At 34.9% G+C, this 13231-nt stretch overlaps 2 protein-coding genes across 5 annotated transcripts; both read right to left on the reverse strand.

The window, feature by feature from the left end:
- Positions 1-2966: 2966 nt before the first annotated feature.
- Positions 2967-7256, reverse strand: LOC108729797 (UPF0047 protein YjbQ). Of its 3 annotated transcripts, none has more exons than XM_018459107.1 (4): positions 7035-7256; positions 6341-6629; positions 6037-6173; positions 2967-5062 (listed from the first exon to the last, which is right to left on the reverse strand). In XM_018459107.1, exons 2-4 carry the CDS (start codon positions 6498-6500, stop codon positions 4847-4849), a joined length of 513 nt encoding a protein of 170 aa, XP_018314609.1. In that variant the 5' UTR covers positions 6501-6629; positions 7035-7256; the 3' UTR covers positions 2967-4846. The 3 variants fall into 3 exon arrangements, with proteins under 3 accessions (XP_018314609.1, XP_018314608.1, XP_018314607.1); XM_018459106.1 differs by having other exon boundaries at positions 6341-6673; XM_018459105.1 differs by lacking the exon at positions 7035-7256 and having other exon boundaries at positions 6341-7027.
- A 2563-nt stretch (positions 7257-9819) lies between these two features.
- On the reverse strand, positions 9820-12448 carry Chmp1 (charged multivesicular body protein 1). Of its 2 annotated transcripts, XM_018459104.1 has the most exons (4): positions 12157-12448; positions 10665-11130; positions 10339-10470; positions 9820-10251 (listed from the first exon to the last, which is right to left on the reverse strand). In XM_018459104.1, exons 1-3 carry the CDS (start codon positions 12176-12178, stop codon positions 10356-10358), a joined length of 603 nt encoding a protein of 200 aa, XP_018314606.1. In that variant the 5' UTR covers positions 12179-12448; the 3' UTR covers positions 9820-10251; positions 10339-10355. The 2 variants fall into 2 exon arrangements, with proteins under 2 accessions (XP_018314606.1, XP_018314605.1); XM_018459103.1 differs by having other exon boundaries at positions 9820-10470.
- Positions 12449-13231: the final 783 nt, after the last annotated feature.

Genomic DNA, 13231 nt, shown 5'->3' on the forward strand with positions numbered 1-13231 from the left:
ACTATACACGTTTGTGTTGTAACAGTTCTTTATTTCTAAACGGTAGAAAATATTTTTACTTACGCAAGAGTGCAAAGAGGGACTGACGGAGCCTGCATGCGTTGCAATAATTAGATCCGCATTCGCTGCGCGCAAGCAGAAGCCTACGCTTGGAAATGAATTTTTTTTATCTCTTTCATGGTAAATCCATTTTTGGCATATACAAGTGATCGGTGATTCTTATAGCTTTCACAACGTGTCAGAAGGAGCCCTTTTCGGAGGATCTGTTTTTTTTTTTTAAAAGAACTTGAGAAACAAAAAATTCTATAAACAAAATTTCCAGATATTCCCAAGAGTTATCTACACAAAGAGAATTAAAAATAGTATTTTAATTAAATTATTTGCGAAGACCTGAAATTCTAGAAATCAAAAATTCAAGTCAGCATAATTTCAAATTCTAAAGATTCGAGAAATTGCAGTGAAGATTCTAGGATATAATTTCCTCCAAAAAAAATTCTGAAATATAATATAACAGCAGAAATAAAAAATTTTAAAAATACGGGTCAAAAGAAGCTAAATAAAAATTATGAACTTGAAATCCATGGCTCCCTACAGATCGCGTTGAATATATAACATATCTTCTAAAATCTCGAGAATGCATCCTCATTTTGAGTTCAGCAAACCGTTATTATTTACAATATGCATGTGTACAGATTAAAATCGCTAATCACCTTGTCTTAACCCACGAACTGGTTAGTTATTGAATGAACCTAAAGTCACAATTGTGAGGTCACACTAGGAGCAGAGAGGACCGAAGATAACGCGTTTTATTTTTTCTTTTGTGCATATGAGTCTTCTCCTCGTCTCCCCCATGCCCTCATGTTGCGTATATTCGAAGGGGCGACATACGATAACCTCGACAGTGTACCATTACATCACATTGCATTGGTTGCGTTCAGCAGAGAAGACTAATCAATTAGCGCGCTCAGTGATTTTTTAATATGATTGATTCCTACACTTTTAGCAGGATTTGACGAAATGACCCCAACCTAATAAAAAAAAACCCACTTAAAAAACTCAAAAATCCAATTAAAATTTAATAATAGCAATCACTGCCACGAAGCGCGATTGCTGATAGAACGTTCAAAATAATAGAAGTTTTCGACGTACAAGGGTTGAAGATCCAGTTTTTTTTTTAAAGATCCAGTATTTTTCAAAACTAAAAAATTTCAAACTGGCACAGTTTTTATCCTATAAATCAGAGCTAGGATTCATTTACACATTTCGACCGATTTTCGGCTTGGTTTCGCTTACTCCACTAATCCGCGCGCAGCCTAAATGCCGATCGACATAAAAAATATATACGTAATTAACATTTTAAGACCTCATACACAATGGAATTATTTTTTGTCAAAAAAATGAATTGAATAAAAAATGATCGGGCTTAAAGATTGATCTGGTTGATTCGGCATGGAATGCTTCTTATACAGATATATGTGCGTGTATATTATATTAATCAATAAATAAAATTAAATAAATTAAATTGAAATTAATTCATAATATAATTATCTATTAAATAATGAATTTTGTTAATTATTATTAGGACTATAAAGAATAAAAATGCATTAAATCTGGAAAAACCCATTAAAACTCTAAAAAACCATTTTTAGGTTGATTTTTTTTAAATCCGGGTTTTTTCTGATACTTAGATCCAGCGAAGAACTAAAGGCAAAAACCAATCGTATTAAAGAATCACTAAGCGCTAACTGATTACAGTTTACTTTGCTGAACGCAGCTATTATATTATATTTTGAGCTCCGATAATGTTTTTTTAAACTATGTAACCTTTATAGATAGAGGGTACGGTTCATTTAATGCTACAAATGTGCTTCCAAGCATTTGATTGACCAATCAAAAGAAAGAATTTTATTGATTGACCAACACTTATACTATTATATTATTATATTGACTTATAGCATTAAATGGACCGTAGCAAGAGACGTACTTTACATTGACCTAGTTTACATCGTGCACTTGATACGGATATCAAGTAGTATCTTTCTATTGAATTATCTTAAATTCGGCGATGCGTGTAAACATATACATGATATGTGTATTTAATTTTTCATTTTGATGCATATTGTATTAATTTTAGTACATCATAAATATATTGCTAAAATTAAGATAATTTAATAGAAAGTTACTAATTAATACGCGTATCGAATGCTCGGTGTAAAAGAGGTTAATAAAGCATAGGTCCATTTAGGGTGCAAACCTCTTGGTACTACAAATGTTTCGAAACATTTGATTGACCAATCGGAAGAAAGAATTTTATTGATTGATCAATCAAAAAATGCTTCGAAGCATTTGTAGTATCAAGTACACCGTAGCTTTAATTATTTAATGGACGATGCGTATTTTTCTTCTTGCACGCTTATACACGTTGAGAATTAACGACTAAACAACGACAACGTCTGTTCTGCCTGTCTGTCAGCCCGTTCGCTGCAGCAAGCTCGTAGTAAGGAGCAGTTAATAACATCATGTAAGTGTAAGTAGTTCTGTATCGGTTCGTCGCGAAGACCCCTTCGGTTTTTTTTCTTTCTGATGACCTTTAGAGCGAAAAAGAAAACACAAGAATCATGCATACTTATTCAAAGACTCGAAGCCTCGAGGACTGAAAGTGACTAGAACTTTTTACATTTCCAAGAAATCAAAGGCCAAAAATTCAAAGACTCCTAAAACCGCGCTATCTTTGCGACGATCCAACATTACAATTCATCGCAGTGCTGGATCTTTTAAAAACGATATCTTAGGTACTTCCAACCCCTAGAACAAGTGATATTTTTGATAATCGAGAGTTAATTGCGCCGATTCTTTATTTTAAAAATGTCTTTAATATTTTAATAAATTGTATCTCGTAACGCAAAACAATTTTGCAATTTGCAAATGTTTTAATGTCGGAAAATAATAAAATAGTTGAGTTTTTCGTAACTCAACGGGGCAGTATATTATAGTAGCTGTAGTATAACGAAAGAAAATATGATCGACGTTGATGCAATCGATTTTTTCAAGTACATAGCAATGTTGTTTTAATTATACAGAATGTTATAAAATTCGAACATGCCTTTAGCAGAAAAGTTTGCAAGGAATTAAGTAGATGCAATCTTGTAATATCAAGTAATAATTTTTGAATATAGATATATAATTTGATCAAATCATAAGTTGCTAAAGAGTCGAATGAGATGTACGATAGTATCAGTGTATAATTTTTAGCAATCATTAACATTATTTAACGCATGATTCATAGAGATGCCTCTTACTGCAGTTCACGATTGATAAAATTTCTAAACTGCTGTGTATTAAAAAAATTTGTTACTGGAAAAAAGTATCACTTGTTATGACTTGTCATTAGTTTTTCGCCAATTTTTCTCTTGCGATATTTATATACTTAAATTTTTTGCGCACTCTGCATATGCGCTATAATTCACGTAGGACTGTATAATCGCGCTATGTGTGCCCATGAAATATAACATATCCTATAATTTTAGCGGAAACGCGCACAGGTAAGAGTATCATAGCCCCTTCTCCCCTTATATACATATACACACCCCCAATACGATGGAAACATCAGTATTCACGAGCAATTAATTTAGAGCTCCTAATCATTGTTAAAGCGGTTTAGAAAGTGCGCAACGCGTACCTTACACTCTCTCACTCTTGTTTATTTTGCTTTTTTTGAAATCCCTCTCCTTTGTCTCTCATTTTCGGACAGCTCAAAGATAGCAGAGTGTAAAAAAGGATACTGTGAGTCCTTGCACGGCTGCTTATATTCCTGCTTATATTCGTTAACTTTGTTTATACAAAAGATTTCCTAAATAAAGCTACTTAAATTCGGAGTATTGGACGCGTTTCCGGAATGCATAAATTTGTGTGTGTGTTCTTTCCTTTCTCTTTCTCTTTTTTTTCAAATTGCTTTCCTTAGAGTGTGTCTCTCGTTTTTTATTTTCTTCTCTCTTCAAGAACGAAGCGGAAGAGTGCTGGATATTCGCGTTTAATTCGTTTTGTTTACATGAGACACGTGCAATGCACGCATCTGCCGTGGCAGTTTTTTCTTCATCTCTCTGTTCTCTCTATCTCTTCATATCCATCTATTTTATTCTTATTATTATTATTATTATTATTGTATGTTGTGAATGTCCAACGTGATAAATATACAAGCTAAACAAAATGCCATAAACGAAAAACGAGGGAAGCATTCTGAGTTGTTGCAAAGATTTTAGCTTCCAAGTTCTCGGAATATATAGAAACAGCTTTAAAAGATCTTAGCCTTTTGTATCTTCAAATGCCAAATGCAAATTTTTTTTAAATCTTAATGTGACCATTTAAAAAAAGTTCCCTTAAAATGTGAGTTGCCGAGTTGTAAGGATAACATCCAAGTTGAAAACCTTAGGTCGTCCCATGGATTCCTCTGTCTAGGAAACTTTTGCCGACTTTTGGCAACAGACAATCCAAATGGCTCATCATCACATGATTGAAAAAGAATATTCATGCAAAACAATATCGGAGACACAAATAAAATCCTAAAGCACATACACGCGCGCACACAAGTCATGAACGATGCACGATCTCCGGTCTGTTCACTCGACGATTGACGCGAAACATCGAGGACACGGTTGATCGCTACTGACGGTGGTTATCCCCGAGCGATAGGTAAGTCCGCGAGGTATCCGGCTCATTCCTCCTCAATTCCTCCTCAAAGATTGTACTCTTAGAAGTTGACTAGGACTTAAAGCGGCTGCTAGCTCGAGTCGCTTGAGGTGGACGCACGCGGCTGACGCTTGCCACGCCTTCGGGGGTGCGAGTGGTCCTAGCTGCTGGTAGACGCGATAGGGCTAACTGGGCTCAGGGGACTGCGCGCCGAATCCCTCAAGACACCAGTCAATGTTACTACTAGCTTACGGCTACCAGCGTGATCGCGGTGTTCACCTAACCAAATGCCCTGCCATGTGCCCAGTGCCAGTTTGCCGTCGGTGATTGGGATGCTCAACGATGAGCCCAGGAAACAAGCCTTCACATGCGCCGGCTGTGAAACATTTAGAAATATTCAGTATCGTCTTTTTTTAGTCATCTTATTCATGAGTGTACAATATATACGTATAAATATATACATACTTATATATACCATATATATATACATAAATCAATGTTACAGAATCGATTCTCTTCTGCAAAAATTTTGGACCAAATCAATCTATATAATTTGGCAAAACATGCATCGTTATTTAAAAAATATCTACCAACACAATAAGAGAAAAAATAAAATTAGTTTTAAGATACATTTCCTACAAACAATTTTGGTCTATACAAGATTTATTCATTAAGATAAAGCAGGATAATTTGAATAATTTCAAACATTTTAAACAATTTCTCGAAAAATAATTTTATCGTTACTTTGAATATGTAGCAGGAAACTCACATGTTTAAGGAATATTTACCCAAAGTATAAAAAATTAATCTTTAAATCTTGAGGCTGTAATGCCATTATCTGATCTTCCCCAACAATTTTAATGAAGCTTAATTGAGGAGCAATTTGGATATCTTAAAAGATAATTTGAATAACATTATTTGAAATTTTAAAATTATAACAAAAACCAAATTTTGTATTAAAATACTTGAACTCATCCGTAATTTGGTCCTGTTTACATACTTTCTATGTAGATTTCATAAAAGCTTAAGAAAGCAGGATATATTCTTATAAACTACAGTAACCATCAAAATTCTCTATCTATCTTGCTTAGTATAAAACTCTCCACAGACTTTTTTTTTCCAGATACACAGATATCTTTTCAAACCTACATGAACTATGTAGACTACAGTATCTTCTTTGCTACTAATCCCAAATATAAAACGTGGCAATTTTTTTTGAAATTCTTGCAAACGCTTACTATTATCCAAATTTCTCCGCTATTGAAATTACCCCGCTGTACCCTACAGTAGTAACTTTGAAAGTACAATATTACTTTTTAAAAGAAATATTTTCAGAAGCACTATACTTACCATGTCATCAGGCCCTTCGCAGCTATGCCTGTACTCCAAACCTTCAGGAACTATTTTGTTAAGCATCATTTCCATATCATCTCTCACATCTGGATCCCAGCTCTCGTTTAATGCTAAACTAGCTGAGGTATGCAGAACTATAGGGAAAAAAAACGAATCTAATGTTTATCGCGTTACAGAGAAATATCTTGTTCAGTCCTTTTCATAATATATGTATATATCCCGATAAACGTGAATATTGAAAATAAAACTTGATCCGTTAACTTATGAAAGCAAGTACAGAATCAGATAGTCAAGTACTCACTTTGGATATGGCAGAGACCGATGGAAAACTGGCAGAGCTCAGGTACCTGCCTGAGAATCTCCTCGGTGACTAGATGAACGCCCCGGTGCTGCGGTCTAAGATTAATTTTGGTCTGGAACCAACCGGATCCGATCTGAATGCCACGGTTGGAGGAGGCCATGGCTGCACGAAGGTGAACAGGGCGAAGGCAAGTAGAAAGGGGAGGAAAAATTCGACGGCTTCTTTCGATGCACGCTAACCGTCGATGAAACGGCGCCGATAAGTTACTCCAAATGGCCGATGCGGAATCCTATTTGGCGATGATTTAGAATAATTCGTCGCGTGCGCCACGACCTGATCCGCCGAGCGTTCGAGCCGCAAAAGAAGAATAGGTTAGGTTAGGTTAGGGATGAGAAAGAAAGAGATATGGAGAAGAGATGGACGGAGAGAGTGAAAGAGGGGAGAAGAGTAGAATAAAAGGGAGGGGTAACGATTCGGGCGCTCAACGCACCGCACGCACAGCGCGCACAAGCACGCGCGTCACACGAATACGCACACAGCACGAGCTGCACCGACGCACGCACCGTGCTCCACACGAAGTACGCAAAGCATGAGGCCAAACTGGACTGGATTGGGCCGAACCGAACGCATGCACGCACATACATGCACATACACGCACGCCTTGATCACCAGTAACACCACTGTCACCACTCACCTACACGCAGCGTTTGACAGACGGTTAACGGACGGCGGGTTCTGACGACTGCAACATCGCGAGACTGCGTCAACACCTCAACAAATGAGGCTCCGAGGCTCGTGAGGGGCGGACGGCGTACGGCGTGGAACGGCAACCGCATGTGCCGTGCCTGCCGTGCGCTGCAGGCCCTTAGCGAGCGATGGCGAGCGATTGCAAATGGCGGCGGACGTGTACGCGGTGTGTCAGTGTATGCGGTATGTACACTGTCCGTCAATGGCTACGTTTACACCGTGCATTTAGGTCGCGGCCTATACAATAGATGTCCTTGCTTATCCTGTAGGTTAAACAAAGACACCTATCGTATAGGTCGCGGACTAAGCATACGGTGTAAACGTAGCCAATGATTCGCAGGGTCGTGCAGTAGTCCTGATTTATCGGCTTGATTTACTCGCAGGGTCGATAACGCGCGGAAGAGATACATTAGCAGTACATATGAATATAGAATAATAAGAAAAACAATAAATAACTAATTTTTTTATTGTTTTTCTTATTATTCTGTATTCATATATATTGTTAATGTGTCCCTTTCCGTGCGTTTTCCGAAGTGCGCGCGTTATCGACTCTGCGAGTAAATCAAGCCGATAAATCAGAACTACTGCACGACCCTGCGAATCATTGGGTGCATTCAGTACTACGACCGCTCACTGAGCGCTCAATGAGCTCTTGTATCTGTTTGGTCTATATTTTTAGTTCTAACGGAATATGCCAATAAGATGCAAGAGCTCACTTGAGCCCATGGGTTGATTTTTATGGTTTGCATTTTTTATAGATTTTATGTAATATACTTTAATACAATTCTGTTTTTTGTTTAAGGGAGCTTTCCATCAAGAGATACAGTGTAACACGGTGTAAGGCCGGAATCAGACTAAGCATTGAAGATTGAGGTTGAAGATTGAAATTTGACCAATAAGGACAAAGAAATTTTAGCTTCTTTCGTTTTGATTGGTCAAATTTGAATTTTTCAATCTTCAATGCGTAATCTGATTCCGGCCTAAGGAATCAGACTACGCATTGAAGATTGAGATCGAAGATTGAAGATTGAAATTTGACCAATGAGGGCAAAGGAATTTTAGCTCCTATTGTTTTGATTGGTCAAATTTGAATTTTTCAATCTTCAATCTCAATCTTTAATGCCTAGTTTGATTCCGGCCTAATGCTAGATTCACACTGCATCCGATTTTCGTCGTACGATGCTCTACAACCAATCAGAAAACAGGATTCCGATGAATTTTGCTTCGTATTATCGGAATTCTTTTTTCTGATTGGATGCAGAGCGTACGATGAAAATCGGATGCAATGTGAATCCAGCATTACTCACTTCACACGCTTGATCGAATGAGTAAGCGCCGATTTCTAATTGTCCAAGTTTTGCTTTACTTTAATTATTATTGTTACAAGGAATTTTACTTCTAATTATGTTAATTAGTTTTCATGGATTCGCACAATATTGTATGTTTTGTATTCACAAGTTAGGATTCTCTATGAATGAATTCGAATGCTAACAAATTTGATACAATATTATTTACATGAGGAAGACAAAATATGCATTTGCGTTCCATAATTAAATATGTACTTGTTATCTCTATATTATCAGTTATTTATTTTTGTAAATATATACACACATATTGTATATATATATATATATATTACATGTAATTTAATTTTTGGCCGTTACTTCTACAAAAATTGATATTTTAATAAAAATGAAATGAAACGATACGCTATTATTTTTTTGAGATTATAAATATTAAATAAGAACATATTTATACAGATAAACTTGAAGTATTTCATTGTCCTTTTCAATGGTGATATTTCTAATACTAAAAAAAGTTAATATAAAATATTAAATTTCTTTGTCTTTGATTATTATGTTCCATCGCTTTTCTGATTCTCATTTAAATTTAATACTGTGATTCAAAAATTATTCATGAAATTTTATCTTAGTTTTAGGATAATCTTTGAAAGAGAGAGTTAATGAATAGTAAATATTTATTTTCTATTTGCATAATGTATAACTGATTCTTATAGTGAAAGCATTCTGAGATTGCACTTCACGCGCGATTACAAATTACATTAATAAAAAAATGCAATAAGTTTATTGTTAAAATTAATCTTACATTCAATTATTTTTGTTTTATTTTTACATTTCAGGAGAAGCAGTAATGTTAAATAATCATGTATTTTAGTTAATTTTTATGGAAAATCTTATAAAATCGAAAGTTTTAAAATACGAAATCGATAAACCAATTGTCTGGATTTGCTGCTTCATCAATCTATAAGCCAGTGTAGCTAATAACATTTTTATATAATATGCTCACTAAAGCCTAATGTATACCACATATAACTATTAAATCTAAAAATGTTTTCTTATCTTTCTTATTTGCTTTGTCTTATTCTAAAGTTCCAAAACTAATATGTGTAGTAAGCCTTAAACCTTAAAAAGTTGACCAGTCACAGTCGACTGTTCTTTTTATACTCCTTTTCAACTGTAATTGATTAAACTCTTAAGGCTTAAGTCTTATTATACCTATTGTTTCAGAACTTATGGTATATTGAAGACTTATACTATATTAAAGTTTGGAAACGTATTATTATCAAGGATGCACTGGATATCCGAAAAGTATCCGGTATTATCTGACACTTTTATTATCCGACCGGATAGTTGGATATCATTAATATCCGAAAATATATCCCGTTGAAATTTTATATCATTAAATTGATTTTTTATTATATAAGTGTTCTATAAATAAATATGCATACTCATAATGCTATATCTTATATATTGCTGCAAAATTACAATGTTTTTCTCTACAGTTATCATCTCTATTGATAATCAAACTCTGACGATAACATTAAAATCGGATATTATACAGACATTATACACTTTTATATTAAAAATGGACTTTTCCATTGTTATATTTGCGCACAAAGTATAACAATGTTATGCTGAGTTCTACTTTCCCTTACATTCTTGTCTTTAATTTATTAAAATCATAATTATTATCACTATTTTTCCTTCACAATCCCTTTTTCGTTTTACTCCTTTTTTCCTCTTTTACTCAGCTTTTTTTTAGACATTATCCCGGAATCCGATCGGATATCTGGAAAATATCGAATATCCGACTCGAAAAATTATCTTCCTGGATATCCGATAATTTTACGATCCGGTGCATCCCTAATTATCATAAGACATTACAATAATTATTGTAACAATATTGGAAATATATTACATAATTTATAAAACATCTCAATTATAATATACATTAAAGCAGTTCGTCATTATTCTCTAAGTCGTGCTAATCTCTGTGTTAATTCATCTTGTTCCTGGCTTACTGCTGTTGAAGTGCCAATACTGCCAAGTTGACCTGATGGAAGTTCCATGTTCAATTCCAATCTGCACAAAAATAAAATCAGGTAATTTTATAACTATCTAATAAATGAAACTTTTTCAAATACAGTTCAAAGTAATAAAAGTTTTTGTAATAATATTTAAAATAATTCCTCTTTGCATTATATATAAGACAGGAATTTAAGCTCTTTGTCTTAACTATAAAAAACTTGAAATAACAAATAGAAGTAGATTCTTACCCAGCTTCGTCTGCAACTTGCTGCATCAGAGTATCTACATCATTCTGGGGTACGTTAGTAGTTGTGGTTTGCGACATAGCATTCTCCATGTATGAACTTTGTACATCCAGATCCTCAAATTGGCTCTCAAATTTATCCATAAGTCCAGAAATCTTTTCTAAGTTCATTGATTTCATAGCAGCGTCCATTGCTTTGACAACACCAGCCATGGATTGAGTAACTTTGCGAGTTGTCAATGCAGTCTGCACTCTACTAGCTACTGCATCCACTCTGGCGCTCATTCTGAGATAATTCAAGGCTTGATTTTTTTGTCGAATTGCATTCTCTGCATGAATGCGAGCACCCTCCATATTACCCTTTTGTATCGCCTTCTTGATCTTTGTCTTCTCTATCTTTTCTTCTTTCTCGCATTTCTTTGAGTTTCTTTCCAATTCTTTCACCGCGAATTTTAAATTAAATAAATTCTCTATATTTTTTGCTATTAAGGAAATTTCTACTGTGACTTGCTTTGTCTACAAACTGGTATAAATTATAAATAAAATACAATAACAGAACTAGTAAATATATACTGGCTCAATAGAGCCAGTAAATATTTTAATTATAAATAGTTTGATTTCAGGGAATGGGAGAGTTACTATTCTATTACTTTTTATAATAACAATTTGATGTTTTGCAGGCAATTTTTTATGACTATGATAGTCATAAATAAAGGTTGAGAAAATCACTTTTAAAGATAACTACACTTGCGCCATTATGAGTTTATTTACTGAAACAAATAATTTGTAACCAGTAATGAGTTACAAGTTATGACTAAAAAGCAACGAGTTACAAATACCGAGTTAATTTCTTCCGTAACGAGTAAGTTTTCAAACTCGTTACAAGTATAAAGATTCATTGACTTTCCAACCCTGATGTTACTGTTACAATTATATAAAAATTCATTATTGCAAAATCGTTACTATAACAAAGTAACGATAAAGAAAGTAACAGCGTTACAGGTTTAACTTGTTACAATACTTCCATTTTCTTAATTTTATATTTAAGATCAAATACAATTTCAAGACACTGCACAAGGCCTGTTTTTTTATAACTTAACTTCTTGCCTGTATGGTTTAGCTTTTCTTTTTTCTCGAATTTAGAGAGGAAAAGAAGACAGATAAACCATGAAAAAAAAGTTCAGCTACAAAGAACAAATTATGATCATGGCGTCAAATAGTTAAATTTTAAAATGACCAGATATAGACAAGACCATCATTTGAATATAAGATCAGATTGAATATCACTTATAATCCGATTCTGCAAGTACATCATCAACTGTTACGAATATATGTATAAGAGTAAATTCTAAAATTAGAATTTTTAGCTTTATCAAATCTTGTTTGCATATCTTTTGAAAACGCTTCCATATTAATTTATTTTGCATTTAATTTAATAAAAAAACAAAGTTTACAACAAAGAAATTTCGGTGCACAATTATAAACTCAAAGGATACTTTCCATCTGAGAGACGGACATAGCTGATTGTTCGGCCCCCGTTGTGATGAGAATGTAGTTCTAACCTCGAAGGTAAGACGGATTGTGTGTGCCCAGTTTTAACGCTGATCTTTGCCGATAACGTGTAACGTATAAAGTAGAAAAGTAACACGAATTTGTCACAAAAAAGTGCGTGTGTACAAACGTTGATGACACGTTACGTGGACTTGAAGGAATGTAGAAGTGCTATCTTTTTAACTAACATGACGAATTCTCTTCTTCTTCTATTAACATTCTATTACGGTGCCTTTTCATCTGACGCTCGACGCTCTGTCAAAAATAGATCACGTGTTAAAAATTGACGAATATCAAGCGTCAATTTTGATCACGTGGCCTATTTGACGCATGAGGTTTGTCGCGTTTCAAGCTCCAACATGCTCCTACTATAAGCTCCTACTCACTCTATCAGGCGCGTTGGAGTGAGTAAGAATTCTGGTAGGAGCATATTGGAACATGTTGGAGCATGCGACGCGAACAAATCTTTATGGTATGTTTCTACTGGGCGAATCACGCGTCGTGACGCGACGCGAAAGAAGTTCAAGAGTAGCGTCGTACTAATTCAGGAAGGAAATAGGAATATCATTTTGATCAATTAATAATTTAGAATTTACGAATATCGTTCCATTTTCCGTGATCTGCCTCATAAAGCTTGTTCTTTTTGGCTGAACTTTTAGGGCGCGTTCACACCTTGACGGAAAAGCAGAAAGCGGAAAAGCACTAGTAGTAAGTAATATAGGCTGTGTTCCAAAATTAACTGCCAGTACTGAAAATCTATAGTGCACGTGATATAAAATCCTATTGGATATCGCATGCACGTCGGATGTCCTACATAAAGCTGGTTTTACATTAGTCGCATCGTACTGTCGCAAGCATGTCGTAAGCGTTGCGATCCAATCAACATCAATCTAGCTCTACTCTGATTGGACCACAACGCTTGCGACACTACGATGCGACTAATGTAGAACCAGCTATATGCTGGATTCACCCTGCATCCGATTTTCGTCGTACGATGCTCTGCATCCAATCAGAAAACAA

The sequence above is a fragment of the Mycetomoellerius zeteki genome, unplaced genomic scaffold (assembly GCF_001594055.1).
Source record: "Mycetomoellerius zeteki isolate Tzet28-1 unplaced genomic scaffold, Tzet1.0 scaffold79, whole genome shotgun sequence".
Classification (NCBI taxonomy): domain Eukaryota; kingdom Metazoa; phylum Arthropoda; class Insecta; order Hymenoptera; family Formicidae; genus Mycetomoellerius; species Mycetomoellerius zeteki.

Excerpts from the sequence above, each read along its gene's own strand:
- Chmp1 (XM_018459104.1), bottom strand. The coding sequence starts at position 12,178 with ATGTCCGTCTCTCAGATGGAAA. Across the intron at positions 11,131-12,156 it reads GTCCGTCTCTCAGATGGAAA|AGAATTTATTTAATTTAAAA; the intron begins GTATCCTTTGAG and ends CAAAAAATATAG. Across the intron at positions 10,471-10,664 it reads CAAGTTGCAGACGAAGCTGG|ATTGGAATTGAACATGGAAC; the intron begins GTAAGAATCTAC and ends ATTTTTGTGCAG.
- LOC108729797 (XM_018459107.1), bottom strand. The coding sequence starts at position 6,500 with ATGGCCTCCTCCAACCGTGGCATTCAGATCGGATCCGGTTGGTTCCAG. Across the intron at positions 6,174-6,340 it reads CGGTCTCTGCCATATCCAAA|TTCTGCATACCTCAGCTAGT; the intron begins GTGAGTACTTGA and ends TTTTCCCTATAG. Across the intron at positions 5,063-6,036 it reads GCGAAGGGCCTGATGACATG|CCGGCGCATGTGAAGGCTTG; the intron begins GTAAGTATAGTG and ends AATGTTTCACAG.